This window comes from Festucalex cinctus, chromosome 19, assembly GCF_051991245.1.
Source record: "Festucalex cinctus isolate MCC-2025b chromosome 19, RoL_Fcin_1.0, whole genome shotgun sequence".
In the NCBI taxonomy this organism is placed as follows: Eukaryota; Metazoa; Chordata; class Actinopteri; order Syngnathiformes; family Syngnathidae; genus Festucalex; species Festucalex cinctus.
In genome coordinates, this window is record NC_135429.1 from 2,174,304 (window position 1) to 2,200,192 (window position 25,889).

The following is a 25,889-nucleotide window of genomic DNA, read 5'->3' on the forward strand; positions in this document are numbered from 1 at the left end:
AGGTTGTGGCTTGGCATTGTCTTGGTGAAATAAGCAGGTATGTTCCTGAAAAAGATGTTGCTTGGATGGCAGCATATGTTTCTCTAAAACCTGCATTGGTGCCTTCACAGATGTGCGAGTTACCTATGTCACGGTAACTCACACCCGCAAGCCATCAGAGACCTTTGTGCGTATAACAATCCTCTTAAGTCCAGAGGACAGGATGTCCATGGTCTGCAAACATAATTTGAAGTGTGGACTCGTCAGACCACAGCACACTTTTCCACTTTGTGTCATGCCATCTCAGATGAGCTCGGGCCCCAGAGAAGAATCCTTAAGGTTTGTGCAGACATCATCAGCATTAGTTGATTAGTTACATTAATTTAAAAAAAAAAAACATCCCACATTATCATGCCAGATTTCATTAATTACGTGACTTCTAAACGATATCTGTACTTTTTGTTGTACATTTTGTCTTTTGTACTTGACAGTATTTGCCTTCTCTTCCGCAAGTTCCACTCCAAATTTGTCCTCATGCTTTTATGCACTTATAAAATGTATTATTTAGTAATAACACAACATAGAAAACACAGTTCAAAACTTTAATTCACATTCAGTTGGATTTTATGCTTAATTGTATTTACAGAAATGTGCATTACCAGAACAAGACCATTTTACTGTACATACCGTATCGCTGTGCATGTGGGCAAGTATGGACTGTATGATAATACAGGAAATGTTTGAATAAAATAAGCGCGCGTGAGCCCGAGAACGTGATGTTCAGTGAAGCGAGTTGTCTCAGACGCAAGACACGAGAGCGCAAAGCTTGGGCCATGCACCTTCAGCGCTCGTCTTCTTTTGTTAACATACGGAAATGGATGTCTCATGGAAACCTCTGAGAACAATCCGTAATTATGCAATCTCAACGACACAGCAGAAAAAGTATTATCACCCTTTAGGCTATCCGTGGAATGCAGGTGTTTTATAAAAAACAAAAAAACAAAAAAAAAAACATGCTGTAGAACTTAATGTTATGAAGTTTCACTCCAATATTAATACGGTGTTCACATTCCAGACTGCAAAGTTTAAAAGAAACTGCACGAAATAATGTGGAGTTTCCATCTCATGTTTCATTATTGCACATTAATTAGAAATCAATTCCACACATACGTCAAACTACTTCCTTAACAAATAATTATGCTTTCCCTAATGATGTTGCATACCGAAATGGTACAACGATTTAGTAGTTAAAGATGGTCCTTTTATTTGTATTGTAAATTTTCCATTTGCCACAGAAAGCACCGTTGTGTTCCTGAAAAGCGCATAATTCCATCCACCCATATTCATACTCTACGTATTTTATGCGTGATTACTACTTCAGAATGCAGTCCCCTTGCTTTAGAATATAGAGCAACAACATAACCCATTGCTGTAGTAGATCTTTGTATGAGCAAGCGCAAAATACACAACAGGATTTTTACAGTATTTTCCATCTTCATGAGTCTTAACTTGCATGCTGCCTTCCACAGATTTAAGTCTGAAAAATGACATCAAACTTAATGGCAGTTTTTGTGTGTGTCTTTTTTTTATGACAATTCAATCCAAATTAAAACAAATAAGTGTTTATTGAGACTCTCTTGATATTTTTGTCGCGATATGGCGCTTTTCTGTTTTACACGTTTTCATCTGGGGCTCTGTGTGCTCGATGGTTCAAGTCAGATGTGTGGAAGGTAGCATGAACCGTCTCTAATGTTGCGATGAAGAACCCCTCCCTCCATCCAGGTACCCTGCCACTCGCCCCCCTTTAAAAGGCCCACCTAGTGAGCATGTGACCTTCCAGACTTTGGGGGCGCCGTGGGTCCCCCGCCCCCCCTCTGTCCGTGATCCCGTCGCCCGTGGCCCAGGATACAGTGCGCGCTGCCACACCCTTCGTCGTCGTCATCTCCCTCGCTTTCGGAGGACGACTCGCCGAACTGTCGAGGCTTCTCATAAATACAGCAGCCTGAAAAAACAGCGTGCTGGATTAGCGATGATCAAGGTGAGCTTTCATTAAAAAAACAAGTCAGATATACAACTGTTAAATTAAATGTTATTCATGGTGTGACTGGAAATGATTCAATTACTGGTTTGATCCAGAACATGTGAGAAAATAGAGAAAAATATTGGTCATTGTTTCTAAACAATGGTGCTAAATTATTAACTGATTACCAAAATAGCTGTTGATTAATTGGATGATCGATTAATTTTGGCAGCTCTCGTTTTTGTGATTGGTAAATGTACATTTCTGTCTAGAGCCAAGTCATTTCGGACAAATGAGATCAAGTCCAGTTTATCCCTACAGATAATATTTTGAACGAGTTCGCTTGTCCCAAAGCCTAGAAAACACACTGTTAATTAAGCCCAACTGTATTCATAAACGTTTTGCAGAAAAAAAAAAACTAACAACGAATTAAGGACTCACATTTTGAAGACCTCCTCCCCAGGTGCTCATTGTCAACCGTGTCACTGGACCATTCCACCTTTTTCTCGGTTTTCCTCTTCCTTAGCTTGATTGTCAGACTACGTCCCTCCTGGAAACATGCCACAAATACAGAATGTTGACAAAAGTAATCATTTTGATCAATACCCCTGATGTAATCACTGACACATTTTGCACAATGTTAACCCAGGCCCTCCTCCTTGCAATTTTGTGTGGGTTTTCTGCAGGTTGTCCATTTTCCTTCCACATCCAAAACTAGTTAGGTTGCCGTAAATGAAGAATTGCCCATCGGTGTCAACCTGTGACTATGAACGTGTGACCAGTCTGCTCTAGGTTGTAGGTTGTTTACCATCACGGGCCTAATGGTAACCAGATGAAATACATCACAATTCACCACAAAAGGTGCGGACTGTCATGAAATCTGGGTGTCACTGTCACGCCGCCACCAGGCGTGGCGGTTCATGCTTTTATTTTTGTGTCTCTGTTTCCCGTTTTACTTTGAAATCCTTACTCTCCTCTCACCCCAGGTCACTTGCCCTTCCTGCCGCTCACTCATTACCGGTCCCCGCTCATGATTATCACCACCTGCCACCAATCAACCCACACAATAAAAGCCAGCTGCATTCTCCCCTCAGTGCCGAAGTGTCACCGTCAGTGCATGGAAGCGTCCTCAGTCCTTATGTCCTCGTTCATGTTGCCTAGCGTTGTTGCCTTGTTTTTGTGCCTTTTCCTCCCTTTTGGAGCGCCTTTAGTTACCCCTTTTGCCTTGAGCCCTTTTTCCTCCCTAGCGGAGCGCTTTCTGTTGTCCCCAGTACCTTTTGCCTGTTTTTTCCTCCCTAGTGGAGCGCTTTTTGTTCTCCACTTTTTCCCCTCCCTGTTCTCCTCTCAGTTTGAGAGGAGACCTTTGTTGGCCGGAAATAAACCTGCTGCCTTGGTGGCCTACCTTACGCCTGCGTCTGAGTCCTACTTGTCCTCGCCTTGTCAGTACACTTCGGCCAGCATGGACCCAGCAGGCACGGTCGAGGCCGCACTGCAGAGCCAGGAGGCCCGGCTCAACAACCAGGACTGGATCCAACAGACCATGCTGTCCCGGATGGAGGAATTGACCAGCCAGGTCCACGAGCTGGTAAGCCTTTCACGGCGTCAAGCGCCAGCTCCCACTGGACAGATTCCTCACCCTGAGTTCTCTGCACCGACCACGCCATTCACCGGGGTAGGATTGAGACTGGCCTCCCCAGAACGATACTCCGGTGAACCCGGACGCTGTCAGACTTTCCTCACGGAATGCGACATTCATTTCGAACAGTTACCACAGGCATTTCCCACCGCCCGATCCCGAGTGGCCTTCATGTTGTCTCACCTGACGGGACGGGCCAAAACCTGGGCGACCGCGGAATGGGCCAGGGGTTCCTCGGTCTGCCAAAGCGTACAGGACTTTCAAATCGCTTTGCGCCAAGTCTTTGATCCAGAAAACAATGACCGAGAGAAGGCACGAGCACTGAGCCGACTTCAGCAAGGCAACGAAGCTGTCAGCGACTATGCAGTTCGCTTTCGAACGTTGGCAACGAACAGTGGCTGGAACGCCATCGCACTTCACGACCATTTTTTGAAAGGACTCTCACCTGCCATTCAAGAGCTTCTGGTTCCCGTAGAGCTCCCCGCGGACTTGGACGCCTTGATTTCCCTCACCATCCGGACCGATCATCGTCGCCAGGAGCTGGCCAAGATCGGCGGACCGCGAAGGAGGGAGGAACCTATCCCCTGGACGCGGACACCGGAGGCCAGAAGGCCGCGATTCATCGCTCCTTCCCGACCGGAACCAGGAGAGGTGGACCTCGCTAGCGACGAACCCATGCAACTGGGAAGGGCTCGGCTTTCGCCGGAGGAGAGGCAGCGCCGACGCCGAGAGGGCCGCTGCTACTATTGTGGTGGTCTTGGGCACTTGGTGGAATCCTGCACCACAAAGGCTCACTCTCCGGTGAGTCCTCCGTCACCCCGACCCGCCAAGAATCACAGACTTACGCCAATTCAGATAATCCACCACAATGTCACCATAGATCTGTCAGCCCTCATCGACTCCGGATCCGACGAAAGTCTCATGGACTGGGAGCTCGTAAAGCAAATACGAGCCTCCACCGAACCCCTTTCTTTGACCATCCTGGCTAGAGCGCTGAATGGCAAGGAGCTCTTCCAAATCACCCACATTACTGAACCTCTGGAAGTCCGAATCGGACCTCACTTCGAGACTCTCCGTTTCCATGTTTTCCACGCCGCTTCCCCTACTTTGGTTCTGGGACACCCTTGGCTGTGTCTACATGGTCCCAGAATCGACTGGAACACTGGAGTTGTGCTGGAGTGGGGAAAAGACTGCAGCTCTCACAGGTTGGAACAACCCGCACCCCGAAACTCCACAGCCCAGGTTCACCAGGTGACTCTCGTCCCACCGGCTCAAGAAGAGTACCCGAACTTGCACACTGTTCCCTCCTGCTACCACCCTCTGCGGGAGGTCTTCAGCAAGACCAAAGCCATGACTCTTCCTCCACACCGCCCATATGATTGCCCGATCGATCTGATTCCCGGCTCAACCATTCCCAAGGGGAGACTGTACTCGGTCTCTGGACCCGAACGCCAAGCCATGAACAGTTACATTGACGAATCCTTGAAAGCCGGCCTCATCCGACCGTCTTCCTCGCCTGCAGGAGCAGGCTTCTTCTTTGTGAGCAAGAAGGATGGATCCCTACGCCCATGCATTGACTACAGCCCCTTGAATGACATCACGGTCAAGAACCGGTACCCATTGCCATTGATGTCCTCTGTGTTTGACCAGTTGCAACAAGCTAGAATCTTCACAAAGCTCGATCTCCGCAACGCCTATCACCTCATCCGGATCCGCGAGGGAGATGAGTGGAAAACTGGTTTTAACACGCCCCGGGGACATTACGAGTACCTCGTCATGCCTTTCGGACTCACCAATGCACCAGCAGTCTTTCAGGCCATGATTAATGAGGTACTAAAGGACTTTATTGATCACTTCGTGTACGTTTACTTGGACGACATACTAATATACTCTCCTGACCTAACGAGCCATCGAAACCACGTGAACCGAGTCTTGCAACGCCTGCTGGATCACCGGCTTTACGTGAAAGCAGAAAAGAGCCTGTTCCACGTCAACACCATCTCCTTCTTGGGATTCGTCGTGTCACCCGGAAAAGTGGAGATGGAAGCGGACAAGGTCAGCGCCGTGAGAGATTGGCCCACGCCGGACTCACGAAAGAAGGTGCAACAATTCCTCGGATTCGCCAACTTCTACCGGCGATTTATCAGAAACTTCAGCACCATTGCCGCCCCTCTGCACGCCTTGACCTCCCCACAGGTTCGATTTAGGTGGAACACGGAAGCAGAAAGAGCATTCAAGGACTTAAAGGCTCGCTTCACCAATGCGCCAATCCTCAGAGTCCCTGACCCCAAACGCCAGTTCGTGGTGGAGGTGGACGCCTCGAGTATTGGAATTGGGGCAGTACTGTCTCAGCGTTGTCAGGAGGACGGCAAGACACATCCCTGCGCCTTCCTCTCACGAAAATTATCTAAAGCAGAACGCAACTACTCAGTCGGTGATCGGGAGCTCCTAGCTGTAAAGGTGGCTCTCGAAGAGTGGAGACACTGGTTGGAAGGCGCCGAACTCCCCTTCGTGATCTGGACCGACCACCGAAATCTGGAATACCTACGCCAGGCCAAAAGACTCAACCCTCGACAGGCCAGATGGTCTTTGTTTTTTAACCGCTTCGTTTTCTCTCTGACCTACAGACCCGGCAGTAAGAACGTCAAGGCTGACGCTTTGTCAAGAATTCACGAGTCCGAACCACTGGAAGCCGAGCCTGAGACCATTCTGCCCCGGGACTGCATAGTCGGGGCCATGAGGTGGCAAATTGAGGACGACGTCAAAGAGGCACTACGGAACGTCACTCCCCCCACGTCATGCCCACCACGCCGACTCTTTGTGCCTGAGGAACTGAGGGCCCAGGTAATACACTGGGCCCATACTTCACGATTATTTTGCCATCCTGGAGTCCGCAGGACCATGTATGCTGTCGCCCGGAGATTCTGGTGGCCGGCAATGGAGACCACAATCAAGGACTACGTAGCTGCCTGTCCTACCTGTGCCCGCAACAAGACGTCAAACCAGTCCCGGATGGGTCTACTCCAGCCACTACCAATCCCATCCAGACCATGGGCGGAAATTTCAGTGGATTTTGTGACCGGACTACCACCATCCCAGGGTAAAACCACAATCCTCACAGTCGTCGACAGATTCTCTAAGATGGTTCGTTTCATCCCATTAACCAAGCTCCCATCCGCCAAGACCACAGCCGACATCATGATCCACCACATATTCAGGTTTTATGGTTTCCCCTTACACATCGTTTCCGACCGTGGACCACAGTTCGTCTCCCGTTTTTGGACTCAATTTTGTAAAGCCCTAGGTGCCAAAGCTAACCTGACTTCTGGGTACCATCCTGAGGCCAATGGGCAGGCAGAACGGCTGAACCAGCAGCTCGAAACCGGTCTCCGATGCCTCGTCTCCCAGAACCCGACAACCTGGAGCAAGTATCTAGTATGGGTCGAGCTCGCGCACAACTCTTTGCCCACATCTGCCACAGGTCTCACCCCTTTTAAATGCGTCCACGGCTACGATCCGCCATTCTTCGCCGAACTGGAAGAGGAGGCAACGGTCCCCTCGGTCAAGGCCATGATCCGTCGGTGCCACAAGGTCTGGTCGGCGGCCCGGACGGCGCTTCAACGCCAGGGAGACCGGGTGAAGAGGGCCGCCGACCGGAAGAGGAGACCGGCACCAGAATACCGCCCAGGCCAGCGAGTTTGGCTATCAGCCAAACACCTCAGGCTCAAGGTACCATGTCCAAAGTTGGCCCCGCGCTTTGTGGGGCCTTTTCCAGTAACCAAGTCCATAGGTCCCGCCGCCGTTCGACTCCGCCTGCCAAGATCCCTCAGAGTTCATCCAACTTTCCATGTCAGTCAAGTCAAGCCGGTCCACGAAAGCTCACTTGTGCCCTCCGAACCCGACCCACCCCCCCCAGAGATGGTTGAAGGCGGCCCCGTTTACAAGGTCAGGAAACTCTTAGATGTGCGTAATCGGGGCCGCGGAAGACAATACCTAGTCGACTGGGAGGGGTACGGCCCGGAGGAAAGACAATGGGTCCCCTCCCGGTTCATCGTTGATCCCTCTTTAATTGATGATTTTTATGCTGAACACCCTGACATTCCTGGGCCGTCAAGAGCCGGCCGTTGAGGGGGGGGTACTGTCACGCCGCCACCAGGCGTGGCGGTTCATGCTTTTATTTTTGTGTCTCTGTTTCCCGTTTTACTTTGAAATCCTTACTCTCCTCTCACCCCAGGTCACTTGCCCTTCCTGCCGCTCACTCATTACCGGTCCCCGCTCATGATTATCACCACCTGCCACCAATCAACCCACACAATAAAAGCCAGCTGCATTCTCCCCTCAGTGCCGAAGTGTCACCGTCAGTGCATGGAAGCGTCCTCAGTCCTTATGTCCTCGTTCATGTTGCCTAGCGTTGTTGCCTTGTTTTTGTGCCTTTTCCTCCCTTTTGGAGCGCCTTTAGTTACCCCTTTTGCCTTGAGCCCTTTTTCCTCCCTAGCGGAGCGCTTTCTGTTGTCCCCAGTACCTTTTGCCTGTTTTTTCCTCCCTAGTGGAGCGCTTTTTGTTCTCCACTTTTTCCCCTCCCTGTTCTCCTCTCAGTTTGAGAGGAGACCTTTGTTGGCCGGAAATAAACCTGCTGCCTTGGTGGCCTACCTTACGCCTGCGTCTGAGTCCTACTTGTCCTCGCCTTGTCAGTCACACAGCCATAAAAATGCCTTATGTCGGATTGTGACATAAACTGCCCCAGTATACGCTATCAAAATATTCGATTCTGAGCTAAAAGACTCAAAATGTTGTACGTTGTATTACGTATAGTGTGGCATTCTTCTGTGTGCTTAACGAATCAATTTTATTATCGTGATCAACATTTGACGTATTTACGTTACTTGCAAGAGCGGCCTTTTTTAAGTAACTGGAAGTGGCTAACTGGATTAGCCGCTAAAGCGCATTCAACAGAATCTAAACGTCTTCACGAGACGTCTTTTAAGTGGTTTACCTGCTGAGGCGGTGGCGGTGTGCTGGTTTGAACAGTCTCAGTTATCGTCTCACTTGACGTCCCCGGAACCTCCGCCATCCCTGGAGCTCGTTTGCTAACGCGAGCGTCAGCTAACTTTGAAGATGGAGTTCTAACAACCGCTGTCTACGGCTTATTGTAAAAGCGTCAACAATAAAAGACAATTATAAATAAAATCAAAAACACGGGGGAAATGTTAATGAAAGTCTGATTTGAGGTCTTTAGCACTCCGCTGGAATGGGATGTGGCCAACCAATATGTCAAGAGTCAGGAATCACCAATAGCAAGATTCGAAACGGAAATGTATTATTATAGTGTCGAATGTCTACATAATTTTAACTTCTAAATATAAATCAAGATGTACCTGGGATTGAAATGAAGCATATTATTCTACGTTTTTACGCGTTTTCATTAGTAAAAGAAAAAAAAATGTTTTGGATTTGACTTGTGCCTTTAAAACTGTACGCTGGAAATATTTTACTCTGAAGCCCAACAGGTTAATCTATTTCCGTTTTGTGTCTGTGTGCTGTGCGTGGTATATTTTTGTTTTTTGAAAACAATGAGGGAAGATATTTGTTGATGGACAGCAGGGATTTCCTGTTCCGGAGTTCCCATCGTCCGTGATGAAAAACAGACCGTCGTCAAACAACAATCACGTGCTGACATACAATTGTATTTTTATTATTTTTCTTGCTAAATATTTTGAAATGGCATGTTCATCACGGGACTATGCTAACTTTTTTTTTTTTTTTTTTTTTAAAGCATAACTAATAAAATTAAAGAAATGCGGGCTTTATAAGAAAGAGGAATTTAAAGGTCGTCGAAAGCGTCTCACAGTACTTTGAAAAACAAGCAACCTCAGGTGAACACAGCTATGATATTGAAAACGTATTCTTGTTTTCTCATTTCCTCATTTCAAATGACACCAGTCATTGAGAGTAAAAATATTATTCCTGTTCCGTGTATAGCTTGTCATTGAGGATGTGGAGGGTAGGTCCTGTTCATCGTCTCGCGGGGAGAGAAGCGGTCAGGCTCTGTTCCAGTAACTCGTGCAAGCCTTCATCATTATCCGCCAAGTCAAGCTTACATTCTCGTCTTCAAGTTGAAAAACACAAGCGGAAAAAACAGAGGGAGGACGCCATATTAGCCACTCAACACCTTGTAAGTATGAATGACATTAACCTGAATGTGCGCAGTAGCTATAGTGAAATATACAGTATACCTATATGGACTTCTGCAGATCAGACCACTTAAACAGTCACTGGGAGTCAACAACTTATATGTCAATTGACTGCCCCTGCCCCTTTTCACATTCATCCTACGAAACCCGTGATCGAGTAATTTAGTTGTACAACCAGTAGTTTTGTATTCCATCTGTGAGGTTTTGTTTCCAGACTGGTGAAGAAGACGTTATCAAATGGAGTGAGAAAGAGAGAATTCTCTACACTGCTCATACACCACCAGGGGCAAAGAAAGGTGAGTTTGTCCAGTTCACGCCGCACTCACCCAGTGTCATTTCATGTTGTAACTTATTGTTGTTGTCGCCGTCGTTCTGGGGCACTCAAAACAGGTTCATACTGATGAATGAATGTGTTTTTGGTAGACACAAGCTTGCCATTCCCATCCTCATACAGCCCAGATTATGTGGAATCCAGCTGGTATCAGTGGTGGGAGAAGGAGGGATTCTTCAGGCCCGAGTATCATGTGAGATATCAAAACACCATGTTTGTGACATCCGAAATGCTGTGTATGCAAACATACATTTAGTTAGGTGTGTGTCAGTTTTGGTTGCGGAATTATTCACGATATGACGTGTTGTTTTTCTCGATAGGATGTTCATGAGTTATCTCATGCTGTGGATAAGAACTTCTCTTTGTGTATACCGCCACCAAACGTGACAGGGACTCTGCATCTGGGCCATGCTCTGACTGTAGCGATAGAAGATGCTTTGGTTCGATGGTAAATACCAAAAACAGATTCAGAATGTTGCCTTTTTTAAGCTAGTTTTGCTATGATTATAATGTTGCTGGCTAAACAATGGGTCAGATGTACTCTATGCTTTGTTCAATCTACTAGGAGAAGGATGCAGGGCCAAAGAGTACTATGGGTTCCTGGCTGTGACCATGCTGGTATAGCAACACAGGTAAAGCAGTTCCGTTTCTCCTCCCTCGTTTGTCATAATTCAGTATTTAAGATTGGCTTTTGTTGAATCTTCACACATGTTTTAATCAGAGTGTGGTGGAGAGGCTGCTGCTTCGGAAAGAAGGGAAGCACAGGCAAGACTTGACGAGAGAAGAGTTTTTACAGGCGCTTTGGAAATGGAAAAATGAGTAAGTCTACCTTTTTATCGCGAGTATAATACTGCACTTGTTGTGCGGTCATTTCTGAATGCATGTTCGTACTGGTTTTGCATTAGGAAAGGAGATGAGATATATCACCAGCTGAGGAAACTCGGTGCTTCCTTGGATTGGAGTAGAGCCTGTTTCACAATGGATAAAGTAAGACATATTTGAACTGTACTGAATAAAACAGAATCTACTGATTGGTAATCGTTCTACTTATTTATTCCTTAGTTTTGCAAGCATGTAGATTCTATTTACTTCGATTCACAATGCTCTTTTATAGGGAATGAACTATATTTGGTAACTCAAATTTACATCAAAATCTGGAAATCTGTTCAGATCAACTTAGACCAGAGGTGTCCAAACTACGGCCCGGGGGCCATTCGCGACCCGCCGTCCATTTTTTAGTGGCCCGCGACGTATGCTAAAAATGGCATTTGACTCAGTTCAAATCAAATAAAAACAAAAATGTTTGGAGATGGTCAAAGTAAGAAGGGAGGGTGTCGAAAAACACAGGTGCTATTAAAGGTTATTTTAGTTAACTAAAACTAACGAAAAAAATAAAATCCAAAAAAACAATTTCATTAACAAAATAAAATAAAAACGAAGATGCTTTTTTAAAAAAAAAGAAAACTAACTGAAACTACATTTTATGTTTACAAAACGAACTAAAATAAAACTATAATTACAGCAAAAATGTCATTCATTTTAGTCTTTGGTAATTAATTTAATATATGAGGCTTTGGGGATGATTTTAAATGTGATTTTTAGTAGATTTATTTTGATATAAACTGGGATAATGATGGTGTTTTTTTAAATATTGCGCACAAGTAATACACATTAAAAAACACACAAAAACTAAAACTAATACTGAAACTAACAAAACTAAAGCTAAACATTTATTAAAGAACTAAAACTAATAAAAAAGTAACAGAACCACCCTGAAAAGTAATTAAAACTGACTAAATTCACAACATTATGTGGCCCTTGCGTCCTTCTGATTTTCTGCATGTGGCCCTCAAATGAAAAAGTTTGGACACCCCTGGCTTAGACAAACAAAAATGGATGGTGCATTAATAAGCGCATAGCTTGAATTTTGAAAGGCTGGCAGACATTTAAGCAGTGACTGAAAGATGATTCAAACTGCATAAAATAAGGATTGCTCAGATTCGGATGGAATCCTACTTTTAAAAATGGAATTATAGTACGTTGTTTCCTAATAAAATTTTGATGAATAATCTTCTTGTCTCTCTTGTTTCAAGGGTTTCAGTAAAGCAGTAACTGAGGCCTTTGTGCGTCTGTGTGACGCTGGCCTGATTTATCGCTCAGACGGTCTCATCAATTGGAGCTGTGCTCTGGAGTCCGCCATCTCAGATATCGAGGTGATCAAATATGTACCTTCTGTGCACAGTTGATGCACAGTGTTGTCAAAGAAGAAAACATTTTAGTGCTGACAGCTACTCTGCGGCTGTGCAAACTTGGGAAAAAAAAAACAGTCTACATATGTATTATACCTAATGGTTGCCCATTAATATATTATGTTTCCTGTTGCTGTGGTATGGCCTGCAAATCAATCCATTTAGTGACCGCAAGATTGCATTAAAAGCTCTGGAATCGTAATGGTTGTCAGAGTCAAATGACTGTTTTCATCTTCAAAAATAAAAAATAGGTCAAAATTTCTTACCGCATGTATTTTGTGTTAGGTTGATTCGAAGGAACTATCTGGGAAAACTATGCTGTCTGTGCCGAGCTATGAACACAAAGTGGAGTTTGGAACCATGCTCACATTTGCATACCCAATCGATGGTCACGGTGAGTATGAGTGTTGATGGGGGAGTCATTTTGGACGACTCAGTGTTTTATGAGAATCATTTTCTTGTCAACATGACTGCAGCTTGCTGCAAAACAAAGGAAAAACTCACCACCACACATTAACAGAAGCTCAGAAGTGTAGATTGAGAAGAAGTTCATGGGTATGCATCCTGTATTTGTATAGTGCATTTTCCTGAGTGAAAACGGAAGACCCCACCTTAAATTTAATTTCCCAAAAATAGAATTATTAACTCATCCACTCCCAGCCATTTTCACATTTCGCAATCCCGTTCGCTCCCGGCTGTTTTACTGGAGTTTGACTAATTTTGCAAGGCCCACAGAATATTGTGTTCTATTGCTATAAAAGCATGGAACCTACCAAACGAAAGATTAGTCTCTTCTTTCATCAGGGAAAAAAAAAGTATATTTCTGTTTCCGTTTTGCAGCAATTAGTATTAGAATATAGCTAAGTTTTATCATTATTCACAAATCTATTTGGAATTGTGAGTAATTGAACTTTTTTTTTTTTTTTCCAACATGGCCCTGGTTGATCTCTTTTGCTCTGCTGCCACCTGCTGGCCGTTTGTAGAATAACTACCATTTCTTCAACCATTCTTTGCAGTTGAGAGGCTGCATTGAAGCCTTCTGTATGCTCTAGCATAAAAAAAACATAAATATGTCGTTGGGACACTTCAAACATTTTAAATAGAACGTATTTATACGTTGTTGTTGTTGTTTTTTTTTTTTGGGGGGGGGGGGGGGGGGCAAATGACTTAAAAGGCCAGATGTCACGTTTTGTGTTCTGTCGTTTTCAAACCATCCAGGTGGAGAAATATTGGTCTCAACAACTCGTCCAGAGACCATGCTGGGAGATGTGGCCGTAGCTGTTCACCCTGACGATCCTCGATACCAGGCTAGAATCTTTTGATCGAAATATTGATGCATTGGAATGTTGGATAAATCAATGACTCAAAGAGGTGAAATTGGGACATGACATCGATTAAACATGACACAAAAAGGAGAGAAGACACTCAGTTCAAGACGAGAGAGGAGATGAACTGACTGTTACAATTCACTACTGCACTCTCTTAAAAAAAAAAAAAAAATCCTCTCCTCACCCTCTCTTTTTATTTGGTTTCCACGCCCCTAGTTACCATGGGTGATGCAATCCTAAAAATGCAAACGCAATGCATAGTTGGAACACAGTGTACTTGTTTGTCTACGTGTGTGCATGTGAGTGGAAGATTGCTGAGTACATGGGGTCAAGTTTGCAATCATTTCAAAACAGACAACAGGTGGACTTAAGTTAGACGTTCTTGTTCTTGTGCTCTTAAGAAAACATATAGCTATGCTGTGTGAATGTGAGTGCGGAGCAGAGCAAAAGCATTCTTCATTGCAGCAAATGTATGATAACTTATTATTTACAATTACTCCTACAATGGATTAAAATCATGACACAAATAACTGTAAACTCTTATGACCCACAGTTTTCGGTCAAAACACTGAAACTGTGTTGATTCTTGACATATAAATGTATTTTTAGTACTGGTAAGTGTTTTTCTATCAAAAATGTGGAAAGAAAAAATAACATTTAAATTTAGTTTGAATGATCATTATTTGTTGTTCCAGGATTTTCATGGAAAGCAATGCCGCCACCCCTTTCATGACAGACTGCTACCCATCGTCACTGATGAAATTGTGGACATGGAGCTCGGCACAGGTCTACTGCCTATTTTAGACACAGTCCCAAGAACATAAAGCGGTTTATCATAGCTTCACTGCAGTCGCCATGTTTCAAGTTTATGTGGCAAAAAACTCTTGATTTCTGTTGACCTCTTTGCTGAGCTAACTTGATGTCTTTAGGTGCAGTAAAGGTTACTCCTGCTCATGACCACGCAGACTTCCTGTTGTCACAGAGGCATGCTCTGCCACGCCTCACTGTGATTGGAGGAGACGGGAAGATGACTCCACTCTGTGGACAATGGTTGCAGGTGCATGAACTTCACTGTCATTCATGTCGTATTCCCTTCAAAAAAAGGTTTTATAGGAATATATTTGGAGGTGATTTATTCTGTTACATTTCATACAAAATATCTTGTTGGATATTTTAAGGGAGTGAAGCGATTCGACGCCAGACAACTGGTCGTAAATGCTCTGGCTGAGAAAAAGCTGTTCAGAGGAAAGCAAGAGCACGCCATGGCCTTACCTATCTGCAGGTAAACCGATACCGGCAACTGCTTGATTTAATACAACCACTGGATAAAAAAAAAAAAAAATGTGAAAAGTAACATAAATATTCGTTTATAAAATATTAATATTGATTTATCAATATATGTATTCATGTTCTAATACTTGTTCAGCTAAATCGCATTTTGACAGATGCAGCTGTAATAAAGCAAATGTTTTTGTGAAATCGTTTTCCACGTCTAAGCCGCTCAGGAGACGTGATCGAGCCTCTTCTAAAGAAGCAGTGGTTCGTCCGCTGTCACGGAATGGCTCAAAAAGCTATACGGGTAACTGATATGATATGATATGATGTGATGTGTTGTTGGTGGTTGACAGCTGAAACACTCTGTATGACTCACTCTTTCATTGTCAGGCCGTTGAGGATGGTCATCTGGAAATCATCCCTCACTTTTACACGAAAACATGGACCAGCTGGCTGTCCAACATCAGGTAGGCTGACGCTGACCTTTCCCCTCACATTTACAACATTCACATAAGTTAACTTTTGTTGAAATGAGTGTCATCTATTGTTCTGTGATGAGTGTGAAATAACACGATTCTTGTCATGAATGCATCCTTGTTTCATTGTATGGGAGTGAACAATGCAGCTCTGTTTGCTTTACAGTGATTGGTGCATTTCGAGGCAGCTGTGGTGGGGACATCAGATCCCCGCTTACAGGGTGGAGTTTCATCGTTCTTCTGACAAACAAGAGGTTAGCCTTTGCTAACTGGACAGCATCCTAATGTGTAAAACTGTAGTGCTTTGAGATATGAGTGACCTAACTTGTGATTTTTTTTCTTCTTTTTTTTTAAGTATAGTAAACTCACTTCACAATAACAGCACTTAAACTCCCAGTTGTTTTTTTTGTTTTTTTTAACTGTCAAACTGAACTTAAAACTAGATGAATTCCACTTTTTTTTTTTTTTTTAAATATATATATTTAAAGCATAATCTCACAGTCTGCTAGCTTAATTAATGCTAGTGCACGTAATGAGAAACGCATAGACCAGGGGTGTCAAACTCATATTAGCTCAGGAGCCGCATGGAGGAAGTGGGCCAAATCGGTAAAATAATGGTATATAACTTAAAAACAATTGCCGTCAATTATACGCAGATTTTTGTGATTTTTGGGCCAGCCCTAAATTACGGAGCTCAACTTGAATCTATTGTTTAAAAAAAAATAACACGAATGCAAATGAAACGCGGCAACACTTTGCCAGTATGAGTTCCGGATGTGTTAAATCTACCTGTTTTGCATATATATAGTTCCCAGAATGCATTGTGTGGCACAGTTAATGAAGTTATAAGGACGTTAATCCCTGTCATATGTATTTGTGTTACCAGTAATTGAATTTGTGTCATATTTAACACATTTATGTTGGTCTATGATTTAAAAAAAAACAAACTTTTTTTTTAAACAAACCGTAACTTTAAGATGTGTGTATGTTTGACACCCCCGGCATAGACAGTACAAGGACCAGGCTGGCTGGTGAATAGCCAAATCCACATATAATTGACGGCCATTATAAATGTTTTGAGAGAAGAAAAAAAAAAAGATACATTTCTCTTAAACTCCCCGCAATTTTGACAAAAAAAATAAAATTATATTAATTGTTCACGAAAATATTTTTAAAAACATTGAGGGGAAAAAAACTCACTTAATCTGAACCACGATTATGCAGGGGTCCGCCGCGTAACCCTTTAAATAACTAAAATCTAAAGACATTCATTATAACAGTACTTACTATTATATATTCTTTAGGATGAGCTGACACAAGCTGGGAGGTCCAGACATCCATGTATTATTATTGTTATAAAAGTACTGTATATCTATGTATCTGTCTGTCTTATACTGCCCCCAGCAGGCCAAGACAAGCAGTAGTACAATGTGCATTGAATTAAATGCATTGAATGAGGCAAAAAGCTATTAGATAAAAAAAAAAAAAATCTATTTAATTATGCTATTACAGTTTGTTTTTATAAAGTTCTATTTTTTTCTTTAAAAAACACATTACAATTTTTTTTGTTAGTTTTTGGAGACGTAGGAACCAAATCAATGGCATGTCTATTCATTTTATATGTGAAAAATGAGTTCAGAGGGATTTGAGTTGCATGCTTGGTCACGGAATGAATTCAACTGTTATCTCAAGGCGCCGCTGTATTTTGGTTTACCTCATAAAGTATTGGAGAGTCAAACATATTTGGAGCAGTTTTTAGTATGATGCAGTACAATTATGGGCAGCTGCAAACTACACCTACAAAAAATAAACATATGGTTAAATGCATACATCTAACAGTGTCGGTCAAAGTGAACTCTATAATTATTTCTTTGTAGAGGCAAAACATTTGATACTGCCCTTATTGCATATAATTATATTCGGCAAGTGGTCATTAAGTTGTGGTTGGTGGGTGTGTACGGTATAGTATCAAAAAGAAAAATGATTTCGAAATTTATTTGAGGTTCAAAAATATTTTATTGTTTTTTTGTTTTTTTTTCCCAGCCCAAAGTGTAAATATTGTTTCTGTTTTTGTTAGGACCAATGGGTGTGGGGAAGTAACGAGGATGAGGCTCGTCAGAGAGCCACTGTCAAATATGGAGTGAACCCACAGGACTTCAGTTTGACTCGGGGTACGCCAACCTCTTGAATCCCAAATCCGCATTTTGTGGAATGTAATGTTCTGTTTTCATTCTCAGAAGTTGCGTATATTATAAAAAATTGTGAAAAACATTTGGTTTGGAGAAATTGTGGTAATTTTTATTTTTTTTAATATTACATCTTTTTGTATGTGTGCACGCCGCGTGGGTCAGACTCTGATGTCCTGGATACTTGGTTCTCCTCTGCGCTGTTTCCTTTCGTTATGTTGGGCTGGCCTCAACAGGTACCGCGTCTCCAGCAGCACATTATCATGAATGACATCATTGATTTTCTAGACTCTAACCACACCCTCCTTCTCCAGACTCCAGATTTTCAGCGCTTTTACCCAAACTCCATCCTGGAGACGGGCAGTGACCTGATTTTCTTTTGGGTGGCGAGGATGGTAATGCTGGGTACGGAGCTGACAGGCCAATTGCCTTTTAAACAGGTACTGGGACGATGAGTGGCTCAAATTTGATTTCCTTCAAATCTAAGGATAAATACTAGTGTTGTTCCGATACCGGTAGGAAGTAGGTAACGACCAATCCTGGCTCAGTTTGCTGACCAAACCCAGAAAACAGGTGAGCCATGATTTGTTGTTAACTATTTCCTCATCACAGGTTAGAATATAGCTTAGTTTCATCAATATTCACATTCCTGGTGAAAACGCTGACAAACAGAGGTTGTTGCAAACTGGCCCAGACTGATCTCTTATACTCTGCTGCCACCTGCTGGCCGTGTTTTTAATAACTCTCATTGCTTTAAGCCACCTCTTCATGTCAGAAGCTGCATCAAAGCCTTCTGTATGCTCTTGCATAAAAAAAACAAAAATATGTTAACACGTTTTTGGGAGTGAATGACAAAGTATTAAAAACGTTTTTACACATTTTTGGGCTTGAATGAGTTAACATGTTCCATATTCATAAGGTAATATGTACAGCTTCCCCCCCCTTCTTTAAAAAAAATAAAATAAAATAATACAAAAAAAAAATAAATCACGTTATTTCTGCTTCTTGATTCTAAGGTTCTTCTCCACTCTCTGGTGAGGGATAAACATGGGCGGAAAATGAGTAAATCCTTGGGAAATGTCATCGACCCCTTGGATGTTATACATGGAGTTTCCTTGGAGGTGTGTAACAATTTTTTTTTCCGTCATTCCTATCTTTTGTCTTGCAGTTGTGTTTTAGTCTCTGTAGAAATGACCAACTTTATCGTCCTACTTTACTTTCCATTGTGTAATCATTATCATGTTCATCTAACAAGTCAAAGGTCAGCGGTTTGGTAACTCTTTCTTAATTTCATAAATGATACGAATCTGTTTGTAAACATCTGGATTTTTTGTTTTACAAGTAGCCAATATGAGGAAGATGAAGGTAGTAATATGTGATTGTACAACTTCTGAACATTGGTACATATAACTGGAGTTAATCCATTTACAACAAACAACTTCTTTACTGAACAAAGTCCATTTGACAAGTTTACATGATAGATGGTTAGCATGTTGCGCAAAGACAATTTAAAGATTCCTTTTTATTTAATGTTTCATTAAAGTAGACCAGCAATAAAACATACTGAATTTACATATCGACACCTTCTTAAAATAATCAAGTCTTTATCCCCCCCCCCCCCCCCCCCCCCCAGATTTTTCAGGAAACACAAAAAAAATTGAATTATTTCAATCATGAGTAGAGAATTTAGGCAAAAAAAATACTGAGGCAATTATTTTAACTCTTTGACTGCCAAACATCTTTCAAAGCAAACAGAATATTGTGCGATATGATGACATAAATATGGTGGATACCATATGAAAGATTGGATTCCGTTCTTTCATGAGGAAAAAAAAGTATGTTTCTACCTTATTCCGTTCTTTAGTAATCACCATTTGAAATGAGGTCATTGGAGTGACATAAGTGAAAATACAAACATATTATAAGAAAAACAAGCTTTTTGTGAAAAGATACATTTTTTTGCACAACAGTGACTTTGACACTAATATTTTTTGTTTAGTGACAAGGCAGCGCAGCACAAGACGCGCTGCCCATTGAGAGAGAGACAGAAAGAAAAAAAAAACGTAAAAACCGTAAATTAACGTTTTTGGCAGCATTCATTAGGATTTTAGAATACGTCATTAAACGTTTTTGGCAGTCAAAGAGGTTAAATTAAGATGGCGACGATATAAAAAAAAAAAAAGCTCTGTATTGGAATGTTTTAACTGGAATTGATACACAAGAACATAAATTGTTGGTGCTCCAGCAAATGCCCTCCTCTTAAGAAAGAAAACCCCACAGTGGTCATAACTTGAAATAACTTGAAAACTGACAAGACTGGAATTTGCTCAAATGCATATATACAAGCCACAAGGCTTCTGGAGGAATGCAGGGTTCAAAAGAACCTCAAGACTACCAAGGCATTCAGGAGAAAAATGTGCTGTGCAGTGCGAGAAAACTTTATCTCAGCCGTAGGTCATGGATCCTCCAATAAGGATAGTTGATTCTTTCTTTTTTTTTTAATGGAAGGAAAAGCAATTTTGTCCATGTGTGTAAACAGGACATCTGATAGTAGAAGATAGGAAAACGTCTCTCTTTGTAATTCTTTTTTTTTTTTCCTCTTAGAGACTTCAACAGAAAGTTAAAGAGGGGAACCTTGACCCCAGGGAACAGGTGGTTGCCATGGACGCGCAGGTCAGATCCCCTCGCTCTTTATTCGTGTTTCCTTTCTGACTGAGCGCGTGTGCTCATTCCCTCCTCGTCTATCTAACCACTGCATCTGCTTCCCTCAGAGCAAAGACTTCCCGAAGGGAATCCCTCAGTGCGGAACCGATGCTCTGAGATTTGCCCTTTGCTCTCACAAAATGACGGGTGAGTGATTGTTAACCCTCACTTTTATTTCCCAGTTGTAGTAAAAGTATTTTTGAAGCACGTTTAAGAGATGCTGCATTTCTGCTCATCACACCTGACATAGGAAGACAGTCAGCGCACTGTAATATTTGTCGGAACAATGTACAGGTATGTGTCTTATTTCTTACTTTTATTTTAGGAGAAGACATCAGCCTCTCAATATCTCAGGTCCTGAGCTGCAGACATTTCTGTAATAAAATGTGGCAGACGCTGAGATTTACTCTCGGCGTGCTGGGTGACAACACTACCCCAGTGGAGAACCTGGAGGAGGTACAACCAGCTTTTGCACATGTTGAACAACTTGAGAAAGATAGAAAGCATTTTTTTTTTTAAGTTTAGTCAGTATTATTACTAGTTGTGGGAATGCTGAAAGCATTTATTTACATACGTTTTATTTCATGCAGTCAATTTAATGTTCAATGACACATTCACTGGTTCGGCAAGACATCTCTTGCTTATTCGAGACCCGTCCCCATCGACCCATTACTATAACGCATCAGTCATATACATTATTTAGAATAGTCATTGATTTTTATCGTTATCCATCCCATACTATCCCAGACACCGCTCGCTCAGTTCGTCTTGAATGTCCGTGTGTAGATTGCGGCTCGTCCCAGTCATTTGGAACTGGTGAGTCGGTTCCTTGACACCACCAGCAGGCCTCGGACCAGCTTTTACACATGTTGTGGCTTCCAGAAGAGTAGATTGGCTTGCATTCTGCCCATTGCTTTCAAGCAATTTTTGCCTCGATTCTGGCTCAGCCCAGCACACCACTATTGCTAGCACCAGCAGTTCCTGATGACTCCTGAGCGCTACCCAGCCTAGCTCACCCAGCAGAGCGGCCCACGCCAGCCCCATCTTTGTTCATGAACTAGAAAGTTCAGAATGTTTAGTCCAGTTTTAAGTGAATTACATTTTCGTCTCGTTTTCATTATTTGACAAAAATGCATATTTATTTAGTCTCAGTTATTGTTTATTGATGAGGGTTTTAGTCGAGTCTAGTTTTAGTCCGGTGAAAAATGCGTGTTGACAAACCTGACAAAAATATTTTAGTTTAGTTTTCGTTAATGAAATGAACACGACCCAGGAGGTCAGTACTATCAATATCTGGAAACAGAAAGCTAGCATAGGAGGAATTAAGAGGAGTAGTGTGGACATACTGTTCGAAGATTCTGTTTCATCAGTACGCTTTGATGGAGGACTACATTAATCGGATAATATTTACTGTTAATACTTTAATATGTCCCTAAACGAGTCATTCAAAGTAGAAAATTGTTGCCTCTGGGGTCACCACAGAACTGTATCCTCAAGGATTTTATTTTATTTTTTATTTTTTTTAAGCTTCTGGCTTATCCATTTATCATTAGATGTCTGATTTGAGCAGCATGGACCGGTGGATCTGCTCCCGACTATACAGCACAGTAGCACAAGTAGAGAAAGCCTTTGAAGAATATGAGCTGCACGTGGTCACTGCTGCTTTGTACAACTTCTGGGTCCACAATCTGTGTGACGTCTATATGGTAAGAGACACACAGGGCACATTTGCCCGCAAAGAGGGAAATATGTTTTGTCATGTCCCCTTGTATCTGTGTGTGTGTGCATGTCTTATAGGAGAGTGTGAAACCAGTTCTACTGAAACAAAATGAAGGAACAGTGAGGAAAGTGAGACCAGCAGCAATCGTTGTTCTTTATAACTGTGTGAGTGCGTCTCTGACTCTCCTCTCCCCAATCATGCCGTTCCTTACTGAGGAACTGTGGCAGAGACTCCAGCCGTTCAGAACTGAAGCTGCAGCTCAGAGGAGCCTGTGTCTCCAGCCTTACCCCCGCTCGTCTCAACTGGTACCGCCACTACTTCTTCTAAACCGTACAAACCAAAATATGTTCTGTAATTTCCTTTCTTAAATGTGCTTCTGGCTTCATGTAATGATTTACTAGATATTGGACTCTATTAAAACAAATTCAATTCATAAGAAGCTTTGTAACAGATTCATTGAAAATAGTCATCACATACTACAACTACAATAAGCAATGTTAAATGCGCATGAAGTAGTTGTCATAAATAAAAATGAAAGTCCTATTACGGTACTCATCTCAGCAGAAGAATACAGTGGCTAACTTTTTCAGACCTCTGAGGTGGGAGGTGAGATTGGTGGAAAAGATCGCTTTCTTTGTAAGGGATCGGCCGATCGCCGAGCTTCCAAAATTAAAGAAATCGGGGCCGATAAATCGGCCAGCCGATCAATCGGTGCACTCCTACTTGCATTTTTGTTTTTATTTTATTTTATTATTTATTTATTTATTTTTATTTTATTTACATTTTTTTATTTTAGTTTTAGTGTTTTTGTTAGTTTTGCAAGCATAAAATGTACTTTCAGTTAGTTTTTTTTTTTTTTTTTTTTCAATGCTGCTGTATCTTTTTTTTTTATTTTTATTTATTTTTATATTTTTTTTCATAAGCAACAAAGGTGTGACACCCCTAACGTGTACAATGCGTTGTTGTGCACTAGTGGATTGATAAAAAAATATATATTATATTTGCAGTTTTTTTTTAATATATTGTTTTTAGGTGTACATTTTGAAGGTCAAAATATGAGAAGCACATCTTATTCTGTACCCCCCCCCCCCCCCCCCTCCCCCACACACACACACACACACACACAGGTTCTGGGTTCATGGTGCCACTATTTTACTGATGATGATGATGATGATGATGATGATTGAGTTTACTAAATGGCGGCATTTTCTTGAACACTGTAAATTTGAAAGAAAAAGAGTGAAGCGGGCCTTTTTTCAAGCTCTGCCTAGTTTTTGCTGAAGAGTATAGAATGTGAAATTCAATAATCCTGCTTTTTACACCTACAAAAAGTGATAGCTGTGGGTTCATTTTATGATTATTGATATGCTATACTGTGAGATATGTTTGTTTGGTAAAAAAAAAAAAGAAAGGGGATTTGTTTACACATCGGAGCTTTTGTGGCAAAAATAAATGTATTTGAAAATTGCACAGCATTAGCAAACAAATTTATGTTGTTATTTTGTCTCCTTCCTGCCAGAAACACTGGCACTTCCCAGAAGAGGAAAGAGATTTCCTCCTGGTCCAGGAAGTGATTCGAGTGGCTCGCTCACTTCGGGCTCAGTGTGGTTTGACCAAAGAAAAGCCTGATAGTAAGTAATCACTAGTAAGCAGTTTCCAACATCAACAAAGGCAATAATTGGTCCTAAAATATTATTTATGTTCAGATTTTTGGGGAAAATCTTATTTAATGTTTTTTTATGTCCTCTTTACAGTATGGGTGGTATGTTCACCCAATCAGGCCCAGATTCTCCTTCACTTTGGATCTACTGTTTGGACTTTGAGCCGAGTTTCCCGCTTCAATATCTACTGTCCTGAAGAAGCTCTCTCCACTTTCTCTACCACTCCCCCACCAAAAGGCTGCCTTGTAGGTGTTGTGGACCACACGTGTCAGCTGCATCTTCCTCTTCCGGTAGTAATCAATATTTTATCTCGAATGACACTGACCAGTATAGAAATGATGGTATTTGTGACTACGTATTTTGTTGATGATGTCCACTGCTGGAATCGAGCAATTTCTGCAACATTCAGTTATACGTGTCCTTTTTTCACCCAATATTTTCACATTACATCATCTTAGGATATCATATTATTTACTTTGTTTGAGTTTAAAAGCCCAGTATACCGGTTTCACTCAGGAAAATGCACTTTTTAAATACAGGATGTGCACACTTTAACTTTTTCTAAGTCTACACATCTGGGTTTATGTTCATCTTTGTTGGTGATTTCATCCTAAACCCCACCCCCCCAGCCTGTATTTTGTCATTTTGTGATTGTTTTGTAAACAGCGGGACGTTTCTGTGGAAAGACAGTGTTTACATCCCTCCAGCCAATCGCAGAGGGGGGGTGTCGCAAACGGGCCCGGGCGAACGTGTGGGCTGCGTGACGTCACTCCCGCGGCAATTTGAAAGCACGCATGGATTTTTTATTTTTTTTTCTCACTCACTCACTCACTCACTCACAGAAGCTTACGTGTGTGAATGAGTGTGCGAATTCTTGTGGTATGTGGTCGGTTTTGCCCTTCGTGATTAATTGCCCCATCATGGGATAAATAAAGTTTCTGAATTGTATGAGAACAAATAAACAAATAAATTATCCATTCAAATATTCCCCCCAGAGTTCCGTGAGCGTCAACAAACAAGTGGCCCAGCTCACCCAACGTAGAAGCAAGCTTGTCCCCAAGCTGGATGAGATCCTCCGCAAAATCCAATCTCCGGACCACTTGACCAAAGTCCCAGCACACATCAGGGAGCAGATGGACAGTAAGGTAAGCGTTGGGCAGATCACAGGGAAAGACATGATTGGCGCTTGGTTATTTACAAAAATAACAAAGCTAACAGCGTTTTTGTTCTTGTTGCCTACATGAATAAATTCAGAAACTGCTCATGTTACTATGAAAATGACCAATAACAGTATTTTTGATTTAGTTTAAACTATTGTTTTACCCTTACTAAAACATTAGTAATGGCTTTCGTAAATGTACAGTAGATGTTTGTATACAGTATATGGAATAAATGTTTCCTTAATGGTGCACATGCTAACCCAGAATAATTGATGATGATGATGATGATGAAGAGTGTATTCATTTTTTTTTAAGATGTGCAAAATGTTCTGTGTTTTAGTAACTCCTTCCACTCTTCTTGAATTTTAGATGTTAGCCTTTCAGCAGGAGTTGAAGACTATTGCAGACCAGCTTAAGGTGTTGCAAATGACGGAATGTTCCAACAGCAGCTATTCCAAAGATGATGTATCACTTAATCAGTGTCATACACCAAGTTCTTGAGGGCACATCATCACAATCATGGCATAATAGAAAGGATTGTAGTATATAAGTAATATTTTTAAAACTATTATTCTCATTTTCACAATGGTGTCCATGTACGCCATTTGGATTATGTGTTTATGTGAACGCATCATGGTGTTGTCCAATGGTCGAACTGGTCTTCACAATAAAATAGAGTGAAAATGTCAGACTGTGCTTATATGATTCTGTATATCATTTATTGTGGAAGATGTAATTCTGATGTGGTAAATTCACACACCCCTAGAAAAGCCTCTGGCCACCATATTGGGAGTTGAGGTTTTGTTCCGGTACTTATTGAGTGCTTGAATAGAAAAATCAGACACATTAATAACTGGGTTTTTTTTGGGTTCCAATAACATTAGTTTATTCATTCTAACTAACACATTTATGTAATATTGTTGGATATTTGTTGATTGTTGCCCACGGTATTATTTTAAACCCATATACAAACT

The 25,889-nt window shown here is 42.0% G+C and overlaps 2 protein-coding genes across 5 annotated transcripts; one reads left to right on the top strand and one right to left on the bottom strand.

Annotated features, from left to right (window-relative positions):
- Positions 1–567: 567 nt before the first annotated feature.
- ppp1r11 (protein phosphatase 1, regulatory (inhibitor) subunit 11) lies at positions 568–9,131 on the bottom strand. The gene is made up of 3 exons (XM_077506255.1): positions 8,629–9,131; positions 2,441–2,549; positions 568–1,981 (listed from the first exon to the last, which is right to left on the bottom strand). Exons 1-3 carry the CDS (start codon positions 8,704–8,706, stop codon positions 1,797–1,799), a joined length of 372 nt encoding a protein of 123 aa, XP_077362381.1. The 5' UTR covers positions 8,707–9,131; the 3' UTR covers positions 568–1,796.
- On the top strand, positions 1,900–25,604 carry vars2 (valyl-tRNA synthetase 2, mitochondrial). 4 transcript variants are annotated; one of them, XM_077506251.1, is made up of 31 exons: positions 8,833–9,318; positions 9,409–9,508; positions 9,615–9,807; positions 10,041–10,122; positions 10,250–10,350; positions 10,478–10,605; positions 10,723–10,789; positions 10,879–10,976; positions 11,063–11,144; positions 12,251–12,370; positions 12,692–12,800; positions 13,625–13,713; positions 14,430–14,520; positions 14,664–14,791; positions 14,913–15,016; positions 15,232–15,313; positions 15,400–15,476; positions 15,652–15,739; positions 17,563–17,656; positions 17,837–17,907; positions 17,986–18,111; positions 18,688–18,792; positions 20,276–20,344; positions 20,443–20,521; positions 20,700–20,830; positions 21,928–22,080; positions 22,172–22,399; positions 23,614–23,725; positions 23,849–24,045; positions 24,751–24,900; positions 25,285–25,604. In XM_077506251.1, exons 3-31 carry the CDS (start codon positions 9,628–9,630, stop codon positions 25,414–25,416), a joined length of 3,273 nt encoding a protein of 1,090 aa, XP_077362377.1. In that variant the 5' UTR covers positions 8,833–9,318; positions 9,409–9,508; positions 9,615–9,627; the 3' UTR covers positions 25,417–25,604. The 4 variants fall into 4 exon arrangements, with proteins under 4 accessions (XP_077362378.1, XP_077362377.1, XP_077362376.1 ...); XM_077506252.1 differs by lacking the exons at positions 8,833–9,318; positions 9,409–9,508 and adding an exon at positions 1,900–2,017; XM_077506250.1 differs by having other exon boundaries at positions 8,834–9,508.
- Positions 25,605–25,889: the final 285 nt, after the last annotated feature.